General features: G+C 47.1%; 1 protein-coding gene across 2 annotated transcripts in view; it reads right to left on the bottom strand.

Moving 5' to 3' along the window:
- Cdh13 (cadherin 13) overlaps positions 1 to 21,699 on the bottom strand; it is a 1,053,312-nt gene that overhangs the window by 28,225 nt on the left and 1,003,388 nt on the right. For both annotated transcript variants that reach the window (XM_031341534.1, XM_031341535.1), the window contains one exon: positions 9,613 to 9,755. In XM_031341534.1, the coding sequence (XP_031197394.1) occupies positions 9,613 to 9,755 (143 nt within the window). The remainder of the gene's footprint in view (positions 1 to 9,612; positions 9,756 to 21,699) is intronic.

Genomic DNA, 21,699 nt, shown 5'->3' with positions numbered 1-21,699 from the left:
AGAGAGAGAGAGAGAGAGAGAGAGAGAGAAGAGAGAGAGGAGAGAGAGGAGAGAGAGAGAGTCCACTGCTTAGTAAGTCACCCCCAGTAAACCCTTCTAACCCATCACTATGGGCGTGAATGTGCCATTCTTTGGGTCATTATAGTTCCAGCCTGGTGGCAGATGTTAACTGTACAGCTTTACCCACAAGGCCACACCACAGTTGGCTTCACAAAAACTCTTAAGTTTTTAATTGTAGCTTCAGTGTAGAGCAGTTGGACATCTTTCTTTACATTTATATCTCGCTTGGCTTTCTGTGACCAATAAATCTTTTAAAAATTCTATTTCCTACCAGGCATGGTGTGGCACACAGTTTTAACGAGGAGGCAGGAGCAGGCAGGTTTACAGAGTGCATTCCAGGCCAGCCAGGGCTGTATAGTGACATCCTGTCTCAAGGAGTAAAAATTCTACTTTCCAATACTTTCCTGTACTCTGATACTTTGTTAAATTTGCTAATAGTCTTGGTGATTAAAAGAGTTTTATTTCTTTTCATTCCCAAGCCTGATAATCTGATTTCCCCCTGCACACACCCTCTTCCCCCCCATTGCCCTGAAGATGGTGGGTCTCAGGGAAACACTCTTAGTATTTCACTGTTGAGCAAGATGTTGGCTGAAGCAGGAGCAATGCCTGTGAGCTCAAATCAGATTAAGGACATTTTCCTAGTTTGCTAAATATATATATATATGTATATATATACATATATATGTATCATATGCATATATTTAAATCACCAATCAATAGGCAACTCTTTTCTCCTTCTTCCTTTCTTCCCTCTCCCTCTCTCCCTCCCTCCTCTCTGTCTGTCTCTGTCTCTCTGTGCCTTCTCTACTCCTTACCCGAGTGCAATACCTATGGAAGCCAGAAGAGGGCGTTGGATTCCCCCTAGAGCTGGAATTACAGGTGAGTGTGAGCCACCTTACCTGGGTGCTGGCCATCAATCTGGGGTCCTCTGCAAGGTCACCAAGAGCTTGTAACTGCTGAGCCATCTTTCTAGCCCCTAATATGTAACCATCTGTAATGCTGGTGTTAAGGTGATTTTATCATTTTTGTTGGGCTTATTAATATTTTTAGGATTTTAAACTTTATGGTTGTGAGATTGGTTTGTGATTTTAATTTTTTTTGTAAGATTTTGTCACGTTTTAGATAAGCTACGATCTTGTAAAAGCAGTTGCTAAGCATCCCTTCCTTCTCCTTTCCGAGTTTCTGTGAGATTGGTATTCTTCCGTCTCTAATGTTTGGAAACACGAAGCTGCCATCTGTGCCTGTAGCTTGCTTAGTTGGAAGGATTTCAACAAAGATTTTTTTTTCATAAATATTGAGGTATTTAAGATTATTTGATTTCTTCTTAGGTCACTTAAATGTTTAAATGATTTATTTGTCCATTTATTTGTATGTATACAAGTGCGGAAGCCCTGCTCACCAGCTACCATGCTCTCTTGTCATGACTGATCTCAAGCAAACCCTCCCTCCCTTCAGTGGCTTGTGTAAGGTATTTCGTCACAGAAGTCAGAAACATAACCAAGGCTATTTTCAGTTTTGCCTGCAGGGAGGGAAAGCGTGGCTTTGCCAATGCTGAGCCGGGGCTTCGATGCTGAGCTCTATTTTGTTCCCAGATTGCTTTGAACATTTCTCCATGATCAGTCTTCATCGGTTTGAATGTGTCCTGGGATGTGTTTCCTTCAAGTTCATCCTGTGGTTTGATGAACTTTATGTCTTCCATCTCCTTTGGGGAAGTGCTTGATCGTGTCTTCAACAGCTGCCCAGCGTGACATCACATCCAGTCCTGTGACTCCAGGTGCCTGCATACCCGGAGTTACTGTTTGGATTAGAAGCATTCCAAAAGGTGTTTGAACACCTGGTCCCCAGGTGGTGGCGCTGTTTTGGGAGGTTGTTGAATCTTTCAAAGGTGGAGTCTAGCCAGAGTAAGTGAGTCTTGGGGGAGGGCCGTGTCCTTGGGGTTCCAGCCTGTTACCATGCGTGACTTGCCCATCACCATGCCTGCTCCATCACGGTCGAGCACACTCTCTCAAATTCCCCCCCCCCCCCAAGTTGCTTCTTGTCAGGTTTGTGGTGAGTATGATTAAAGAATTAATGAAAACCGGGCAGTGGTGGCGCTCGCCTTTAATCCCAGCACTTGGGAGGCAGAGGCAGGTGGATTTCTGAGTTCGAGGCCAGCCTGGTCTACAGAGTGAGTTCCAGGACAGCCAGGGCTACACAGAGAAACCCTGTCTCAAAAAAACAAAAAGAAAAAGAGTTAATGAGTACACCCCACTGATGTCTCATTGTGCCTCAATTTTTCACTCTCTCTGTGCATCATGTTGGGTGTTTTTCGGATCACACATCACAAATCCTGGTTCTGCTGTTAAATCTATGCCTGGCAGAATGGAGCTCAGGAGGTTGATGCATCTCAGTTCTGGACCAGCCTCTTGATTATTTATTACAGAACCCAAGTTTTGGGTGAGGGTCCTTTATTTCAGTCCAGTCCTTGAACATGCTGTCTCAAATATCTGGATCCTCACAAGTCTGCTTCTCCCTTTGTTACAAATTCCTATCAGTTACAAATTCATCCTTCTCTGCAGGTCCAGGGATGTTAGACAGCGGTTCTCAGCCTTCCTAATGCTGTGGCCCTTTAATACAGTTCCTCAGGGTGTGGTGACCCACAAACTATAAAATTGTTGATATTGCTACTTCGTAAGTGTAATTTTACTACTGATATGGATAGTAATGTATTTGTGTTTTCTTACCATCTTAGGTGACCCCCGCGAAAGAGTTATTTGACCCCCCCAAGGGATCTCAACCCACTAGTTGAGAACTGCTAGGGTTTTTTGTTCTTTTTTTTTTCTGCTCAGCTTGCTCCAGTCCTGCTCGCTCCAGTCCTGCTCGCTCAAGTCCTGCTCACTCCAGTCCTGCTCGCTCCAGTCCTGCTCGCTCCAGTCCTGCTCGCTCCAGTCCTGCTCGCTCCGGCCCCGGCCCCCTTCCAGCTATCTATCTATCTATCTATCTATCTATCTATCTATCTATCTATCTATCTATCTATCTATCTATTCTCTCTCTCTCTCTCTCTTTCTCTCTCTCTCTTCCTTCCTTCCTTCCTTCCTTCCTTTCTTTCTTTCCTTCTTTCTTTCTTTCTTTTTCTTTGTGGTTTTTCGAGATAGGGTTTCTCTGTATAGCCCTGGTTGTCTTGGAACTCACTCTGTAGACCAGGCTGGCCTCAAACTCAGAAATCCACCTGCCTCTGCTTCCCAAGTGCTGGGATTAAAGGCATGTGCCACCATCGCCTGGCACCATATTTATTTCTTATATGTGGGTACACTGTCACTGTCTTCAGAAACAGCAGAAGAAGGCATCGGATGCCCCTTACAGATGGTTGTGAGCCACCATGTAGTTGCTGGGAATTGAACTCAGGACCTCTGGAAGAGCAATCAAGTTGGTGCTCTTGACCTCCGAGAGCCATCTCTCCACCCCTGAGAACTACTGTTGTAGATTATGAGTTGAAGGTTATTATATAGGAGCGAATTGGTTGTTTCCTGCTGTGAACTTTTCCCAGAAAACTTGAGGTCCTGCCTCCTCTGCAGCACTGCGGGTGAAGCTGGGTGGTGAGGCAGAGCTTCAGTATAACCAGTCATGGTCAAAGCTGGCGTGTCTCTGCTGTGATTCACAGCCTCCAGCTGCTCAGCTCCTGAAGGCTGCAGGAGACACAGCTCTTTGGACCTGGAAGAGCAGCCTATCTCTCTAGTCATCTCCACTCCCAGGCACCTTCAGGTGTCATGAATGAGAACTTAGTTGGATTCCCTTAGTTGGTCTCTTATTTCCTGTGATACCACAGGAGGTTTTGTACTGTGTTTTAAAGTTCACTGGGATGCTGGCTGAAGAGACTGCTTGGTAGTTAAGAGTGCTTGCTGCTCTCTTCAAGAGAGGCTGTGGTTCATGGTATGGTTTATTTTAGTTCACAACATCCGCATCAGGAGTCTAGTTTCAGGGAACCCAACACCCTCTTCTGGCCTCTGTGGGTGTGATGGTTTGTATATGCTTGGCCCAGGGAGTGGCATGATTAGAAGGTGTGGCCTTTTTGGAGTAGGCATGGCATTGTGGGTGTGGGCTATAAGACCCTTATCCTAGCTCCTTGGAAGTGAGTCTTCCACTAGCAGCCTTCCGATGAAGATGCAGAACTCTCAGCTCCTCTTGCACCATGCCTGCCTGGATGCTGCCATGCTCCTACCTTGATGATAGTGGATTGAACCTCTGAACCTGTAAGCCAGCCCCAATTAAATGTTGTCCTTTATAAGACTTGCCTTGGTCATGGTGTCTGTTCACAGCAGTAAAACCCTAACTAAGAAAGTGGGCATCCACACATATGTGCACATCCACATTCAATCCTGTGTGCATACACTTAAATGAAAAATTTAAAATATGCAGAAAAGGAAGTCCATAATGGAAAAGACTCTTGAGTTTGCAATGTGCCTCTCCCGGCTCTGTCTCCACCTGACTTTCACAAGTGTTTCTGTTTCCCCCCAACCCCCACCCCACCCCAGTCTCTCTTTTAGGAGGAGGGATGGGGAGAAGGGATAGGGGCAGGGGGATGGCTGCCTCTAACCTAGAATCTGATCCACAAGTCCTTTCACTCCCTTAGGACCAGCTCCTCTCCCTCCCTCTGTCTGTAACGCTGATAATTTTATAGCAAAGGTTGTAGGTATTGCTGGAACTTTCTAGGTTTGCAGCTACATCCAACCTGGCACTTCTCACAGTTTTATCACTGCCTTTGGGCACATATTCCAGAGTGACTCTCAGTCTGCAGAAAATCAACTTTGGAGATTTAGCTTTCCAGGCGTTAAATGACAAAAATCCTCAGTCTCTCATCCCATCAAATAGCCAACTTCGTAGCAAATTAATAAACACAAGTCCTTACTTTGGATAAAGCTGAGACACCTACCTGTTGGCATGCCGGATAAATTGCTTTTCCCCAGATAAACCTAATACCCAGAGATAAGTCTCCAGCAAGCATCAAGGCAGCCTTGGCTCACAACTCCCTCTGATGGACAAGGCCTTTGCTGGATGTGTCCTTCTGCTTTCACTCCCTAGGACTCTGTTCAATATGGCCGTCCCTCACAACAGTCCTGTGTGGCAGTTAACCCCAGTCTGTTTTCTGCTCACGCCTCTGGGGACATTTCCATCCTCTGGAGATATCTGTGACAGCAGAGTCTGAATTTCCTTATCTGATGATAGTGGTAAGAGAGTGGGGCAAGGGTCCACCAGGTCTGGCTTTTCTCCAGTGCAGCAGCATCGACCTTGGTTCCATTCTTTATGTGAACTCGGCCCCGTGCAGTGCAGTTAGTACTGAGAAGCCTTTTGGCTTCTTTGGGGGTCAGGGGGGCTTGGTGTCTTCCTTTTCCTTACAGCAATGTTCTAAGCAGGAATGAACCTCCTTGGTTTACACGGAAACTGAGTCACAGAGTCCAACAGGGCCCACAAGTGCCCTCTGTGTGCCACACCTTGAGAAACAATGGGGACTACTCACCCCTCCTCTGCAGAATCGGGGGGACAAACTTTATATAGGATGTCCTTAGAAACCAGACAGCTAGTGAGAACCACAGTGAAACTCAGCCTCATAGAAAATGCCAGCAAAACGGAGGCAGAGGCAGGTGGATTTCTGAGTTCGAGGCCAGCCTGGTCTACAGAGTGAGCTCCAGGACAGCCAGGGCTACACAGAGAAACCCTGTCTCGAAAAACCAAAAAAAAAAAAAAAAAAAAAAAAAAAAAAGAAAAAATGCCAGCAATGTGAAGGATGGAAAAAGGCAAAGGTGAGGAACTGATGTCCTAGAGGAGTCTTTCCGTCTTTTATGTGGTGCTGGGGATTGAACACAGCACTGAGCTACACTTTCATCCTGAAAAAATGCTGGTCTGGATATTAAATTTTTAAAAATTATATTTGTGTGTGTGTGTACATGCCCATAAATGTGCTTTCCTGTATGCGTGTGTGTTTGTACATGTATGTGTGCATGTGTGTGTGTTTGATTGTGCATGTGTGCATATATGGGTGCGAATGTGTATATGTGTGTGACAGGGCTCATGCGTGGAAGTCAGACAACGTGCAGAAGTTGTTTTCTCCTCCTACTATGTGGCCTGGGTTTGAACTCAGGTGTCCAGGCTTGGCAGCAAGCACCTTTACCCACCAAGTTATCTCACCAGTCTCTGGATACTTAAAAAAAAATCCAGAAGTAAAACCATCTTTAAATTTAGTGTATTAGGTCAGAAGAGGGGGTTCAGTGGTCAAGAGCACTTGCTACTCTTGTAAAGGTCCTGGGTTTAGTTCCCAGCACCCACATGGTGGCTTACAACTGTTCATAACTCTACTTCCAGGGGATCTGACAACTATCTTCTGACCTCTGCAGGAACTAGTCATGCATGTGTGCACAGATGTACATGTAGGAAAAGTACTCAGATACATAAATCTGAAGCAAAATCAAAATCAGCATGTATTAATTGTACAGGATAATGGGTTTCGTTGATGTTCAGATGTTGGCATTCAGTTCAGAGCCTGGTGTTGTGTCACGGAGCTGTCGGTCACTACTACCCCTTGTTTATGTAGCATGTAACTCAGGCTGTGGTGACCGTCCCTTCCTTTACTGCCAGCATTTCATGAGACATCATGCAGTATTTAGCTCAAAGCCAGATGGGACTAGTCTTCTGAAATAAGCTCCTCGTCTGTTAAAAGGAGTCGTTCCTGATCTCTAGGCTGGGAGCCCTGTGCCACCTTTCTCCTTTTAAGATTTATACCCTTTGCCCAGTTTGTCTAGATTAGTACCCTGACTTCCCTCATGTTTGCATTCTTTTAAGATGTAATGAATTTTGCATTTTTATGGTTAGTTTGGATTGTCAAGTTGACATAACCTACAAAACCTCTTAACTGGGGGGACTGTCTAGATCAGGTTGGTCTGTGGGTACATTTGCCAGGGGTTGACTGTCTTGATTGTTCATTGGGTGGAGAGACTCAGCCCACTGTGGGCGGCATCATTCCCTAGGCAGGGTGCTGAGATGTATAAGAGTGGAGAAAGCTAGCTAGCAAGCAAGTGGGCGTGCATGCATTTATTTCTCTTGGCTCTTGACAGTTGATATAATGTGACTAGCTCCTTCAAATGCCTGCAACTGTGGCATTCCTGCTATGATGGACTGTAACCTGGGATTATAAACAGAATAAACCCTCATTTGACCAACCGTATATCTTAGCATTGAGAATTGTCTTTCTACAGCAGTTTGTTTTGGAAGCTGACAGAATCAAGTCTAAGTTTAGTATCTCAAAGCTGGCTACATGGTCCCATGCACAGCGAGCAACCCCCATGCATAGCCCTGGGCCCCTGCTTCAAGCCAGACACTGTGATGGTTGTGTGGTCTACCAGTGCAGGCCCTGGGTCCCACCTGTTAACAGTCTGGTGCCTGCTTAGTTCTCCTCTCTCATCTTTGCACAGCTACAGCCTGACTCATGACCCAACTCCCAGATTCCTTCTCTCCAGGGCTACTAGCATGTTCTAGTCTACACCAGCCCACCTGTCTTTAAGTTTTGCTAGCCCACCTTGTGATATTCTTTATCTCAGGATGGAGGAGGGGCTTTTCTGGGCTCACTCTGGGAAGAACAGATATGACCCTTAATAGGCCAGCCATTTTACCTGACTAACTCATGAACTCTCCAGACACAAGGACTTCTCTCTTTCAGTGTCTGCTCTGGCTCTTAGTGTCTTGGTGGATGGCTGCCCATGAGCTGTCTTGGTGTCTTGAGCGATTGTCTACCATCTGGTTCAGTGCAGCAATTCCACCTCAAGAACTCAGGGTCTTCTGGCCACTTGAGATACTCTGTCTTTGTTTAATTTAATTTATTATTAGTACATGTGTTTATGGGTGGAGGCTTGTGCATACCATGGCCCAGGTGTGGAGGTCAGAGGACAACTTGAAGAAGCTAGTTTTCTTATATCAGATGAGCCCCAGGTTGTCAGGCTTGGTGGCAAGCACCTTTCTCCACGGAGCCATCTCCCTGCTTGTTGTCTGTGATGCTTTGAAGCTGTGACCCTCCCAGAGCCATCCAGCTGACCTCTTTATAGCCACTTGCAGCAGAGGTAGCCCAGCCTCTCCTTTTCCAACTCCCTGCTTCTCTCCCTTACAGCTCTGATGTTGTAGGTGAGACTCAAGGGCTGACTTCACGATGTCTGTTGTGTGCCACTGATAGCTCATTTGTACCATGTGTGTCCTCCCATTTGGTTGCCAGGCATGAAGCTGAGTTGGAAGTACCATTAGGCATATATAAAAAGTCCCTGAAGTCTTGACCTAGGAAGACTCAATACCCAGTCTTTGACTCAGAACAGCTCACTTTACAAAAGCCAGGAAGAGCTACGTTGTGTGCACTTGATATAATAGACACTTCAGTTTAGCCTAACCCTGATCCCTGCTCCTGAAACAGATCTTGAACTAGGGGACTGATCCACCCTGAACTGGTTTTAGGTGTGTTTACAGTCTGGCAAATTTTATCCTCTGAGTGACCTTTTAGGGGATATTTCCTACCTCCTGTGTTCTCACGATTGGCTGTGCATGTAATTAGGATCAGATGCATCATGGGGAAGGATACTGGCTGTTAATAAAGTCTCATATAAATGAAGCCTGCCATTTAAAACAAAACTACCCATACCCTACCCCTGAACCAACCGTCTCTCCTGAACCCTCAGAAGGGAGGCTGAAGTGTAAACTGCTGCTCAGGAGTAACTTGCCCAGAGCCTGTGGCTCCCTCGCATCCGGCCTGCACCTTTGCTTCTGAATAAAATCTCTTGTTCTGCCATCTGCACACACTTACTTCTTCAGATCTTAGAGCAAGACACAAGAACTTGGAAACACAGCCTGATGGAGACCTCAGCAATAGTTCACAGCAGACCCCGCCAGCTCTGTACTTGCAATCTCCGTGACATTTTCAGAACCTGATCCTTTCTCATCTGCTTCGGTGTCTAGTGCAAGCCACCAACCATATGTCTCCTAAGGACTCTCCCTGTGTCTGCCATTGCCACACAGTCTGATCCCCAAAGAACAGAGAGTGCCTGAGGTGCTACACACTCTGATAACATTTGTGTTTCACGAGATAGGTTCTAGCTCATTCTCTGCCATGCCCCCAGCATCCAACATGGACTCTGGCATCAGATACTGAATCCTTAGCTTTAGAAGGAGCAGAATTTTGTTATTATACAGCAACTGACTGGAAGGATCCAACGCCTCTCCATGGAATTACATCATGATGGGACAGAACCTCCTATGCAGCTGAGACAAACAGTGTGGCTTCCTATCCTGGGATCCATCCTTGAGTGAGTACAGTGAGCCCTGGCTCTAATCCCTAGACAGACATATTTACCTTTCCACAAAGACTGATTCCCTGGCTTCAGGAATGTCACTGACTCGATGTATGTGTGAGTAGCATGGTTTATCTGTTCCTGCTCGCTTCCTCCTCTTCAGGAACACCTCACACCCGATTCAGGAGAAACACACGAACACACCAGAAAGTGACACACACACACACACCCTGCTAGTCCTCCCCAATCGACTCACCACTGTCGATAGCCAGGAACAGGGCAGTGTACACACTGTTGTGGACGAATGGGGACTCCCGGTCCAACACAGCTGTGGTGTCGATGGTTCCATTGATGGGGTTGATACTCAGCCAGCCTGCTGGGTCCTTGTAAACAGAGTACCTGAGGGAAAATAGCCCAAACATCAGATTGCACCCCAGTTAGAGGGAAGAGGGATGTACCGAGCATAGAGTCCTGGCTCCTTGGCTCAGCACCAGACCACGCTGAACCCCCAGGCCCTTCCATTCCAGTTGCTCATTTGTTAGGCTGCTCTGATCATGCTCTGTGCTATACAGGGGACAGACAAGCCTCCTTTCCTGCTAGCAGACCTCACATGAGGAGGCTCTGAGGATCTGCCTGACTTTCACAGAGGCCAAAGTCACAGCCATCCTCCTCAGCCACAGCCCCAGGCCCTTTCCTGTCACCCTGGTGTGCGCTTCCTGCAGAGTAAGTGGAGGATGAGCCATATTGAAGGGACAGATAGGGACAGACTGACGCTTGGAGTAGTCATTGCCTCTCAACAAGGAGAACCCCAGCGACCTCACAGAAGTTGTCACACCTGAACCAAGGCAGGAGTGGGCAGAGGAAAGGAGGGGGTACACAAATGGAGAGGGCAAACAGAGGAGGGAAACCTGGTCAGAGGTGGTCCCTAGGATGCCATTTCAAAGAGGACCAGAGCATGTTTACAGGCGGCCACTGTCCCTGTTCCCCAAACTGCTGCAGAGTCAGGGCTTGTGTGCTGTTGGCGGCAGATGGGTGGGGCAGGGGATAGCTCAGTTGATAACGTGATTTGACCTTGATTCCCAGAATCCTTGGAAAAAACCAAGCCGGAGTGGTGACATGTGTTTGTAATCTCAGCTCTAGGGACATGGAGACAGGAGGATCCCTGCAACTCAAAAGCCAGTCAACCTAGCCTAATCTGTGAGACCCTGGACAGTGGGACTCAATGTCTCAAAGAAGAAGGTGAATGGTATCAGAGGGACAGTGCCCAAGGTTGATCTCTGGTCTTGTCTCTCCTGTGACAGCACCCATTTAATAATAACCATATATATGAGAGCAGCCACCTTACATGGCATGGCACAATCCTACCAGCATAGTGTCTGCCAGCCGGCACACCAAGCTGACAGGATATCAGCTCCCTTTACTGATAAGGAAACTCAGTCATGGTCTAGAGGACATCTGTCTGTGTCAAGCCCAGCAGGGCAAAGCTCTTTGCTGTGAGGTAGGGATAGCTATGGCAGGGTCTGTGCATCTGAAGACGCCCCTATGAGTCTCAGGCTCCATGCAGGGCACCCGAGGTTGCTGTGGCTTTGAGGCCACCCTGCATCTCTGCGTGTGATATTCTGTAACTGTCCCATACTGCAGAGCCCTGGGATCAATGCTCTTACAGTGGTGGCCATACTGTAAGAGACTGCTCCAGACCACTGCAGTTCTCACACACCCCTGTTGTCTCAGTGATCACTTCAGAGTTCCTTAAAAACAAGAGACTTGCCCCTGAAAACACAATGCCTCTAACACTAGCTTTTCACCCAATAGCAATTCACACCCTGGTTTCCTGGAAGCCTTCTGTTTCTCAAGACCCACTCCAAGACCCACTCCAACAGCTTCTCTCAGAAACCCCGGGTGACATCTTTGTGGTACTTACCACCCACACAGGTCCTTGCTGGCTGTGGCCTGATGTGGGCAGTGTGGATCAGCCATCCTGGCCATTGTCTAAACTCTCTGGTGTGGTGTCTAAGCACTCTTAAACTAGAGTGAAGTCAAAGTTGACTAGACTAAGCAAGGAATCTATATCTATGCCCAGCTCTGGGCTACATTTGAAGAGAAACACACTTCTGCCTCTGTGACTCACAATGACCCAATGAAACCGTATTATCCTTGTTCTTAAGATACAGCAAACAAAAACTAAAGTTTTATCCACCCAACAAGGTAGCCTAGCTGTCTTAGTCAGGGTTTCTATTCCTGCACAAACATCATGACCAAGAAGCAAGTTGGGGAGGAAAGGATTTATTTAGCTTACTTCCACATAGCTGTTGATCACCAGAGGAAGTCAGGACTGGAACTCAAGCAGGTCAGGAAGCAGGAGCTGATGCAGAGGCCATGGAGGGATGTTCTTTACTGGCTTGCTTCTCCTGGCTTGCTCAGTCTGCTCTCTTATAGAACCCAAGACTTCCAGCCCAGGGATAGCACCACCCACAAGGGGCCCTACCCCCTTGATCACTAATTGAGAAAATGCCCCACAGCTGAGTCTCATGGAGGCACTTCCCCAACTGAAGCTCCCTTCTCTGTGATAACTCCAGCCTGTGTCAAGTGGACAACTAGCCAGTACACTAGCTAAGACATAATAGAGATTGAGTTCAATGCTGGCAATTGGAGTCCAGGGGCTGGACTTTACCCAGCATGCTCTCTGTTCCTCGTATTCAAGTCTAGGTACTGTTCCTAGGGCTAAGTAGGGTACCTGGTGAATGACAAACAGTCAGATTGAACATGTAGAGCTGTGCACTCCATGTGCTGGACAAGCACTCTACCATTGAACTTCATCGCAGCCCCTGGTGTTCGGAACAGGTTTTTACTCTGTAGAGCATGCTGGCCTCAAACTCACAAACTCCTTCTTGGCTTTCCAAGTGCTGGGACTGGAGGTGTGCACGGCCAAGCGTGCCTTTAGCACGCTGGCTGCATCTTTTTTCTCTTTCAGTGGGACTCACTGTGCAGCGGGAGCATACAAAGGAAGCTGACATTTGCTTCTCATTTTACAGGTGACAGGTTCACGGTGGATCCAGGGATGACTTGTGGTTCAATAGATTTAAAATAATGAGGATTTTAAATGGACCGTACTTTATTCCCACAGGACGCTACTCAGTTCAGAACATAAATAAAAACCCGAATTAAGCGACCCAGCTTTTCAGGCTGGTGTCCAGTCATGCTGTTGTTTCTCCCAATGCCATTTACCATTGGCTTTCGAAGCTGTGATTCCACAGTGAATTCACAGGTTTGCCCCGCTGTTCCCTGTTCAGAGGCATTGAGTTGACATCAGTGCATGGCGTCATGTCCTCAGAAGTGACAGTGCCACAGAGCTTCCAGCGTTAGTAGCCTGAGATGCCCTGGGTCTAAGGCAAGCTGGGGTTTTGAGGGATGATGCTGTAGTGTTCTTCTATCTTAGGAAGTAACCAGGGGGAGGATGGGTGGGGCGGCACACTCCTTTAATCCTAACACTGGGGAAGAAGAGGTGGGTGAGTTCCTGTCACTTTGAGGCCAGCTTGGTCTATAGGAGTTCAAGGCCAGCGAGGAACAGAACAGTGAGGCCTTGTCTCAAAAAGAAAAGTAACCGGATAGGTTCTAGGGAGATGGCTCAGTTGTGGAAGAGCACCCATTGTTCTTTCAGGGGGGACTCAAGTTTGTTTTCTAGCGCCCACATCAGGTGGCTCTCATAACTCCATCTTCAGAGGCTCTCATTTCTATGATCTCTATAGGCATCTACACTCATGTTTGTGTGTGTGTGCATGCACACATACATGCATACACACATGCACACACATGCATAATTAAAAGTAACAACAATAAATATTAAAAAAATAAGTAGCCAGGTAGGGGCTGGACATGGTTCAGTTGGCAAAGCACTTGCTGCACAAGCGTGAAGAGCTGAGCTCAGGTTCCCAGCGTGGCGGGGGGGTGGGGGTGGAGGGTGGGGAGATGTGGAGAAAGGAAAACCCTGGGGCTTCCTATCCAGCCTAGCAGGACTGGAGAGCCCCAGGCTTGGAAAGAGACCCTGCCTTAGAGAAATAAGCTCAGGTGCTCTTAAATAAAGGAAGACACCCCATGCCAACCTTTGTTATCTACATATATGTGTACACACATGCATGGGCACACCTACACATACATCCATAGCTACACATACATCCATACCTATACATACATGCTTACCTATATATACATGCATACCTACAAATAATACATGCATACCTCCAAACACATGCATACCTACATACTCACACACACACACACACACACAGAGAGAGAGAGAGAGAGAGAGAGGGAGAGAGAGAGAGAGAGAGAGGAGCAACAACCAGTTGTCCACACTTATTTATCTGTTTCCTAAGATCATCTGAGTTTGTTTACCTGTATTTATCTATTTTAATTGATATCTCTTCCATAACACCTTGGGTGTGTGTATCCCAAGTGCCTTGACTTTTCTGCTTGCTGCTTTTGGTCAGAACACACCTAATGGACACAGAGGCCAAGGGCTACTCCATTGCTAAACACCGCCAAGTCCTGCACCTGTGCCATTTCACACTGCCCATGTGATCCAAACTGACAGCCGGGGAGTGGCAGGGACTTCCTCCCTGCCCCACAGGGGACCTCAGCTCAAGGCCACCTGCCAACGGGCTCTTCCGCGTCATGGCTCTTGAGTACTTTTGTTAAATCAGCCCTTTTGAGCCAACTGGCCAGACACACTATGTAAATTTCTGACATTTTCAAAGCTGTCTTTTTAATAAACCTTTCAGTATGAAAATACCAGCCCTGCAAAATGTTTTCTGTGCTTCTGGACCCGAAAAACGCATATGCCTTATTAAATTGAAATTTCCGGGCAATTTATCTGTAATGTGAACTTTGCTTGTTACAGGAGTTAAAAAAAAAAAAAAAAAGATCAAATTAGGAACAGAGCTCATTTCAGTACGTAATGTAGCCTTGTGGACATGCTTTGAGTTCTTGCCAAGCCCCGGCCTTGTGTGGGTGTCGGTGTTGGAAGGCACAGGCAGGATCTGGGGCCAGCTCTGGGTGCAGACAACGTGTGAAGCTGAGGATGGGCCAACCAACAATTAGAAAGAAGAGTATAAAACGGGAGGATCAGAGGAAAGACAAGGAGTCAGAGTCCATGGCTACCTGTGGAGAACCCTGAGTGCTGACCCACGTGTGGTGGCTCTTGACGGACGTACTTCTGGGTGTATCTATGAGGGTGTTTCCCGAATGGGGGAACTGAAGAGAGAAGACAAGCCCTGGTTACTGATGGCCCCACCCCACAGCAGGGATCCTGGATATAATCAGAAGGAGAAGGTGAGCGGAGGACCAACTTTCATATCTCCACTTCCCTGCTGGAGACACAATGTAAGCAACTACCTCACCCTCCTGCCGCCATGCCTCCCTTGCCACCACGGACTGTCTCATCAAACCATGAGCCCAAGTATACCCTTCCTTCCTTCAGTCACTTTTGTGAGATACTTTGTCACAGCGGTGAGAAAAGTGAACAATGCCCATCCCAATAGAGGAAACAGAATATTTTACTACACACATGGCTATTTGATTACACTCATGGCAGGGGCCATGAGAACACTTTCCCTCACCATAAGCCACAGTGCTTTCTGTCCTCAGTATTTGCTTCCTGTAGCACAGTGGGAGCACACATCCATAACCACCCCCTTCCCCAACCCAGAAGATGCCTCACAATGTACCATTGCATCATTTTGTAGATGTGGAAGCAGGTTCAGAGTGGTTCAGAGTGAACTAGCACCTGCCCAAAGTACTACACTAGCTTTTAGATGGCAGAACTGTGGTTCCAACCTGGCTCTCTGTCTCCCAGGCTCAGACCAGCTTTTGCTTGTCTAGAGCAGGTCTCATGATCTGGCTGCTCTACATCATTGGCTCTCCAGCTAAGATATGCACAAGGTTTCTAGGGTTGCTTTATATATGATAAGTTCTTGTCTATCAGTCATCTATCATCTATATCTATCTATCTATCTATCACTTATCTATGTTAGATTTTTTTAGATAGAGTTCAGTACTCTAGCCCAGGCTTGCCTAGAACTAACTACATGGCCAAAGCTAAATTAGTGGCCATCCTCTATCCTTCTGCTGGGATTGTAGGCATGGGACCACATGCCAGCAGACCCCCACCCTTCTCTCACCCTCCCCTTTCTCTTCATCTTCCTTCTTTTTCTCTGTATTTGTGTGTGTTGTAGTTCATGTTAGTGGGCACATCTTAGGCTCAAGAACACAGATACAAATGAGCTCCATGGGACTGCTCTGCTCTTGAATATTTTATATGCAGGGCTTGAGTGAACACTTTCCTGTGTTTGGAATTAGCTTGCAATCCCTAAATCTTGCTGAGTCTTGGCCTCTATTTGGTCAGCAGAGTCATTGAGAAGTCTCTGAGGGACTAAAACAGCCCAAAGACTGCAGACCAACACCAACAGTATCCATCTTAGCAAGATACAGGCAGGCAGCACCTGGGAGGATGTTTAGAATGATGTCAGGAATGTTTGAGAACACAAGGAAACCCACGGCAAGCCACTGCATGAGAGGGGAAATCACCAGACGAGGATGGTGAGAGAGACTTATGGGTACTTCAGAGGAGGGAGCAAGCAGCAGCCCAGGGGAGGCTTTGGAAGGTAGATGAAACCCCCAAGTTGTTGAAAAGACAACTGCTTCATCTGTGGACAGCTTGTTGGGTGTGGAGTATGGTGTGTATTGTCTCAAAACATGATACTAAAAGCAACAACCATAAATCCATCAGTGTTCACAATGAGAAGAGCCTAAGGTTGGGGTAACACAAACTTAAGAAAAATTCGTTTTTTCCCTCTGAACTCTTCATTAATGTTTTTCTTCATCTTTTCTGAGTGACTTCTGGTTCTTGCTGGGAGTTGTCTTTCTGTCTTGGCTGTCCTCTTTGGAGAACAGTTAGCTGGCTACTAACAGTGGAGTTTCTGGCCTCTTTGGTTAGGGTATCTGTTCTGCTCTCTCTCTGTCTCTCTGTCTCTCTCTCTGTCTCTCTCTGTCTCTCTGTCTCTCTCTCTCTGTCTCTCTCTGTCTCTGTCTCTCTCTCTCTCTTTCACACATACACACACACCTTAAAATAATAGAATGTTCTGTTTTTCAGTGTTTCAGACAGCGCATGGCCTTGGCGAGTCCCCTCTACACAGGTCCAATTACACTGCTTGCAGGTCAAATTCATCCCTAATTCACCAATGCCATTGGCCTGGTGGGGGTGTGTGTGTATCTGACTGGGGCTATTCTCCAGGGAGGCTCTCAAGCACTAAGTTCCCTGGGGAAGGAGAAGATGGGCCAGAAGCCAGCATGGATATTGGTGTGTGTTTGTTCTGAGATTTCACTGGGTTGGTTAATGGACACACATGGCTCCGTCCGTGCTAGCACCTGGCTCTCAGAACCCATCCTCCACCAAGCTGAGCAGAGGCTTGTCACTTTCCAGAAGGCGTTAACAAGACCTTCTGCTGGGCATCTTGTAAGATGGATGGCTGAACCTGTCCTATGCCTTGAAGGTCAGTGGACACAGTCTGGCAGGCTGCCTAGAGGAGGAGGTTTGGACCAGCAAGATGTGTTACTGAGCTGGCAGTCTCCTCTCACGATGGGGTCTAAGCAGTCATCGGCAGAGCCTGTGTTCCTGGGGGAGGCTGGCTTCAGGGACAGTGGCACGGTTCTGGGGAACCAAGGGTGACTGAGCTTCAGTAGTGAGGGCTCCAGAGGAGCACAAAGCCAAGCTCATGGTTCAAGTTGTGAGTTTACACCTGCTCTGGGAAGACTCTGAGAAGCCTCCTTCCTGCAGTACACAGCAGTTGCACTCTCATCCCCACTCTATCCAGTACATCCCAAGGCCTTCTACGGTGGGGGGTGGGGCATTTGCAGGGAGCAAGGCAGGGAGATCAGTCTGGATCACACACACACCTTTGCCGAGGGTCCCAACTCCCTGTGTTCTGGTTTCTACCTCTGTCACTGTGGTAAAACATCTAGACAGGGGTGGGGGGGTGGGTGGGAGGTGGGGGAGGGGAGGGGTTCATGGGGGTTTGTAGTCCCAGGCTCCAGTGCATCACTGTGTGGAAGTCACAGTGGCAGGAGCTTGAGACAGCTGATCACACCATATCCACAGTTAAGAGCAGAGAGAAACCAAGGTGCCCCCGTCAGCTGCTTGCTGCTCTGCTCAGCCTAGTTTTCTTCAATAATACAGTTCAGGGTCTGGCCTAGGGAATGGTGCCGCCCAAATTCAGAGTATAACTTCCCATCTCAATGAATACTTAAGACAGTTCCTACAGACATGTCCCCAACCCCCAGCCAACCTGACACAGACCACCCCTCAATTGACACTCCCTTCTTAGGTGATTCTGGGCTGCAGCAAGCTGACATTTAAAATGAACATCGCAGCTTGATACTGAAGTTTTTACAAAAGATGCTGGGCTCCTGAGAGAGGCTGAACTTGCTCTCATACAGGCTCTTGACTAGCCAAACATGGTTCATTATGAGACCTTGACAGGTGATAAGTGAATCTGTGAGTGAGCCGGCAAAAGTCAAATAGTAGAAGGCTCTAGGATTGGCCCAAGGACCAGTAAACCTTTTGGCTCCATGGTAGATCCCTGCTCACTTCCTACCATTGACTCATCCTATTTCCCATTCAAAACACGCAACTCTCTTTTGCTGTTCATGTGATCTGTCGTAGCCACTGGGAATTCCTTGTCCCACCCCTTTCCTGGACTGGCTGGTTTGTCATCACTCTTCAGGTCCCAGGTCAAGTGTCACCTCTCAATCAGTCTCACTACTACCTTGGAGACTCAGTCTCCTGTGAGCTGTCCCATTAAGTTATCTTTTCCAGAAGGGACTGAAGTGGCTGGAAGCAGTGACCACCCTGGCCTCGTGGCTCCCTCCTCATTCATGATTTCATTGTAGTGTCCTCTAAGATACAAACACCAAGTCAGGACAGTGCGTCTGTCATGTTCTCCACCATCCTTAGGGCCTGGTCCTAATGGCTATATCAGCGAGTGTTTGTTGGGTAGATAAAGGATCCGCGAAGGCTACCTGCCGAGCCTTAACCTTAACCATCTCAGTTTACACGAAGCATCTGCTATACACCTCAGGGTACTTACATCTCTCACGAACCTGTTGGAGCATGTGTGTAAGAGAATTTGGCTAACTTTTGTCTTTCTGTCTAGAGTCTTGAATACACACTTGCTGAGTGAATCAACGTCCCTTGACTGACAGGAAACCAGGTGGTTCTTTGGGCCTTCCTGATTGTTAGATCTTCTAAAGAGGCTATCATGGACTGGAGAGATAGCTCAGCAGTTAGGAGTGCGTACTGTTCTCAGAGAGGACCCAGCTGAGTTTCTGATACCCATGTTGGGGAGCTTGCAACAATCTGTAACTCTAGCTCCTAGAGCCCTAACACCCTTCTCTGGCCTCCGCAGGCGCTGCTATTCATGTGCACATACCCATGATGTGCGTAGACACACACGTGCATCATTAAAAAGCATACAAATAATCTTAAAAAGAGGATATCACCATGCAATTTTTTTTGTCTTGAACTCTTTTTTTAAAATATTTATTTATTATCATTAAATGTAAGTACACTGTAGCTGTCTTCAGACAGACCAGAAGAGGGTGTCAGGTGGTTGTAAGCCACCATGTGGTTGCTGGGATTTGAACTCAGGACCTTCAGAAGAGCAGTTGATGCTCTTAACCATTGAGCCATCTCTCCAGCCCCCTTGAACTTTTCATCTAACTGTATAAAGTCTCAGGAGATCGCAGAAGGATTCTCAAGCTTAACAGCTGCTAAACTGACATTCTAGCAGAAGGCAAGTGAAACATCCCCTGGGCTGTACACTCTTTGACATAGAACTCCATCTCTAACAGTCTGGCCTAAAGAAGCATAAAAGGAAATTCCGAGACCTCAGGAGTGCTGGGCTAAAGCTGGGTGGGTCCCTCCTTTTCAGGAGTTCTCAGAGCCTTGACTACACAGATTTATGTTGAGGATAAAGCACCACTCACACTTGTTAAACATGAACATCATCGATGATGTCCTCACCATTCCTATTAGAGAAGAGTTACATAGAAGTTAGTGACTTATCCAAAATGCCTAGTTACTAGGCAATGGGGCACAGTGCAGACATCACATCATAGTAGATATGGCCAGTTGGCTCAGTCTGAAATGGTGGTGGTGGGTTAGGAAATCTCTACAGTATGTTGGTGCATGCATGGTGCTATTAACATCCCCGCACTCATCTTTGCAAATACCAGCAAACTGGTCAGATAAGATCCCTGGGCTCTCTGCTTGTGGCTGGGGCTATTTCTCTTACCTAACCCTTTCCCTCTGTGAGGGAGGTGGCAGTGCATAAGACTCTGGGAGCTCATGGGACTTCTAAGGCTCAGGAAGCTCAGAGGTCACAAGATTCACAAGCTGCCTCCAGTGGTGACAAGCCAGGATGTGGCACCAAGGAAGCGAAGGCCAGAGGTCCCAGCACCTACCCTTAGCCATTCTGCTATCAAAGCCTTAATCCCATAATGCATTTAGAGATGTATCTTGAGAGAGGCAGTTAGGGGTATGTGAGATCACAGCGTGAGCCTCTGAGCAGACAGGATTATTATCCTGATAGGAAGAGATCCCACAAAGTTCCTTTTGTCACTATTCTCCTATGCCCCATTGATGCATGTGTCACCTGGGGACAGGGAGGAGCAGCTGTGTGCATGCAGGAAAGGAGCAGCAATGCATGGGTCACCTGGGAACAGGGAGGAGCAGCTGTGTGCATGCTGGAGAAGAGCAGCGATGCATTTGTCTTCCTGGGGACAGGAAGAGCAGTTGCATGCATGTAGAAAGGAGCAGCAATGCATGGGTCACCTGGGGACAGGGAGGAGCAACTGTGTGCCTGCAGAAAAAGAGCCCTCAGAGGAAAGATGGGCAGCAACCTTGATGTTGAACTTCTGGCCTCAAAAACATGTACAAATCATTTCCTAGGTCTAAACCATCCATTCTATATGGTATTTTGTTAAGCCAGCCTCAGCTAAAGGATATGAACATTAGGTGCTGTATGACAATGCCATATTTATTAGTTAAAAGAAAATAAGGGCTGGTGATATGGCTTAGAGAGTAAAGATGCTTGCTGCCAAGCCTGATGTCCTGAGTTCAAACTCTGGAACCCTCACAGTGAAAGGAGAGAACTGGATCTGAAAAGCTGTCCCTTGACCTCCACATGAGGACTGTGGCATCCACATATGACCAGGCGTGCACAGACACACACACACACACACACACACACACACACACACACACACACACACACACCACACACCTGTGCATACAAATAAATGAATAAATATACAAATATTAATAAAGAAAATAATATCAACAATCACATGCCGAAACACTTCATGGGCTCTTCTAATCCATAAGTGTTTGCACTATAAAAATGACACACACAGCAACTGTGCCTTTCAGGAGTAGAAAGTTCCTTGATGGCCGAGATCCCTGACCTGGCTCTGCTTTCCCTCCAGCTCCTGTAGTCATGGCCTTCAGTAGACTCTGGGGGAATGCTACATATGCTGAGAAGATGGGTGCCATGATCCCCCACTCCAGCTGCAGCTTTCGTAGAGTTCATATCTGTGTGAACTCGAGTATTGTCCAGACCTCTGAGATGAGCATCAAGCCCTTTCTCCTCACTCTAAAAGCGGGTACCAAGACCTGGGTTCCACTGCCAGCAGCAGACATGGCGGCTCATGCCTAGCACTTCAGAAGTGGAAGCGGGAAGGTCAGAAGTTCAAAGTCATCCTTGATTATATAGAAAATTCAAAGCTACACTTGGCAGGAGACACCTGTCTCAATTCTCTCTCTCTCTCTCTCTCTCTCTCTCTCTCTCTCTCTCTCTTTCTCTCTCTCTCTCATCTATCAATCTATCTACTTATCTGTCTGTCTGTCTATATCAAGCTGGGTACCAGCCTTCAGCTCTCTGCTCCCTGACTGTAGACACAATGTGACAGTTTCACATTATTGTCACCATGACTTCTCTGCTATGATAGACTGTACCCTCCAGCTGTGAGCCCAAATAAGCTCACTCTTCCTTCAGTTGCCTTTGTAAGGTGTTTTGTTATAGCAACCAAAAAGTAGCCAATATACTGTTACTATCATTGTTATTCTTTTTTCTTTCATTGGTGTCATTGTTATTCTAATTACTTAATTAAAAACAGATCTAGGTAATAAAATAGTACTAAAATTTAACATCTATTACACACACATGTATGTCATATATGTGCACACAGGTACATGTGTAAGTGCACACATTCAAGCACACACCTATGCATT

Source organism: Mastomys coucha, unplaced genomic scaffold (assembly GCF_008632895.1).
Source record: "Mastomys coucha isolate ucsf_1 unplaced genomic scaffold, UCSF_Mcou_1 pScaffold22, whole genome shotgun sequence".
NCBI lineage: Eukaryota > Metazoa > Chordata > Mammalia > Rodentia > Muridae > Mastomys > Mastomys coucha.
The sequence above is the reverse complement of the archived record's forward strand: the minus strand, read 5'-3'. Positions and strand labels throughout refer to the sequence as shown.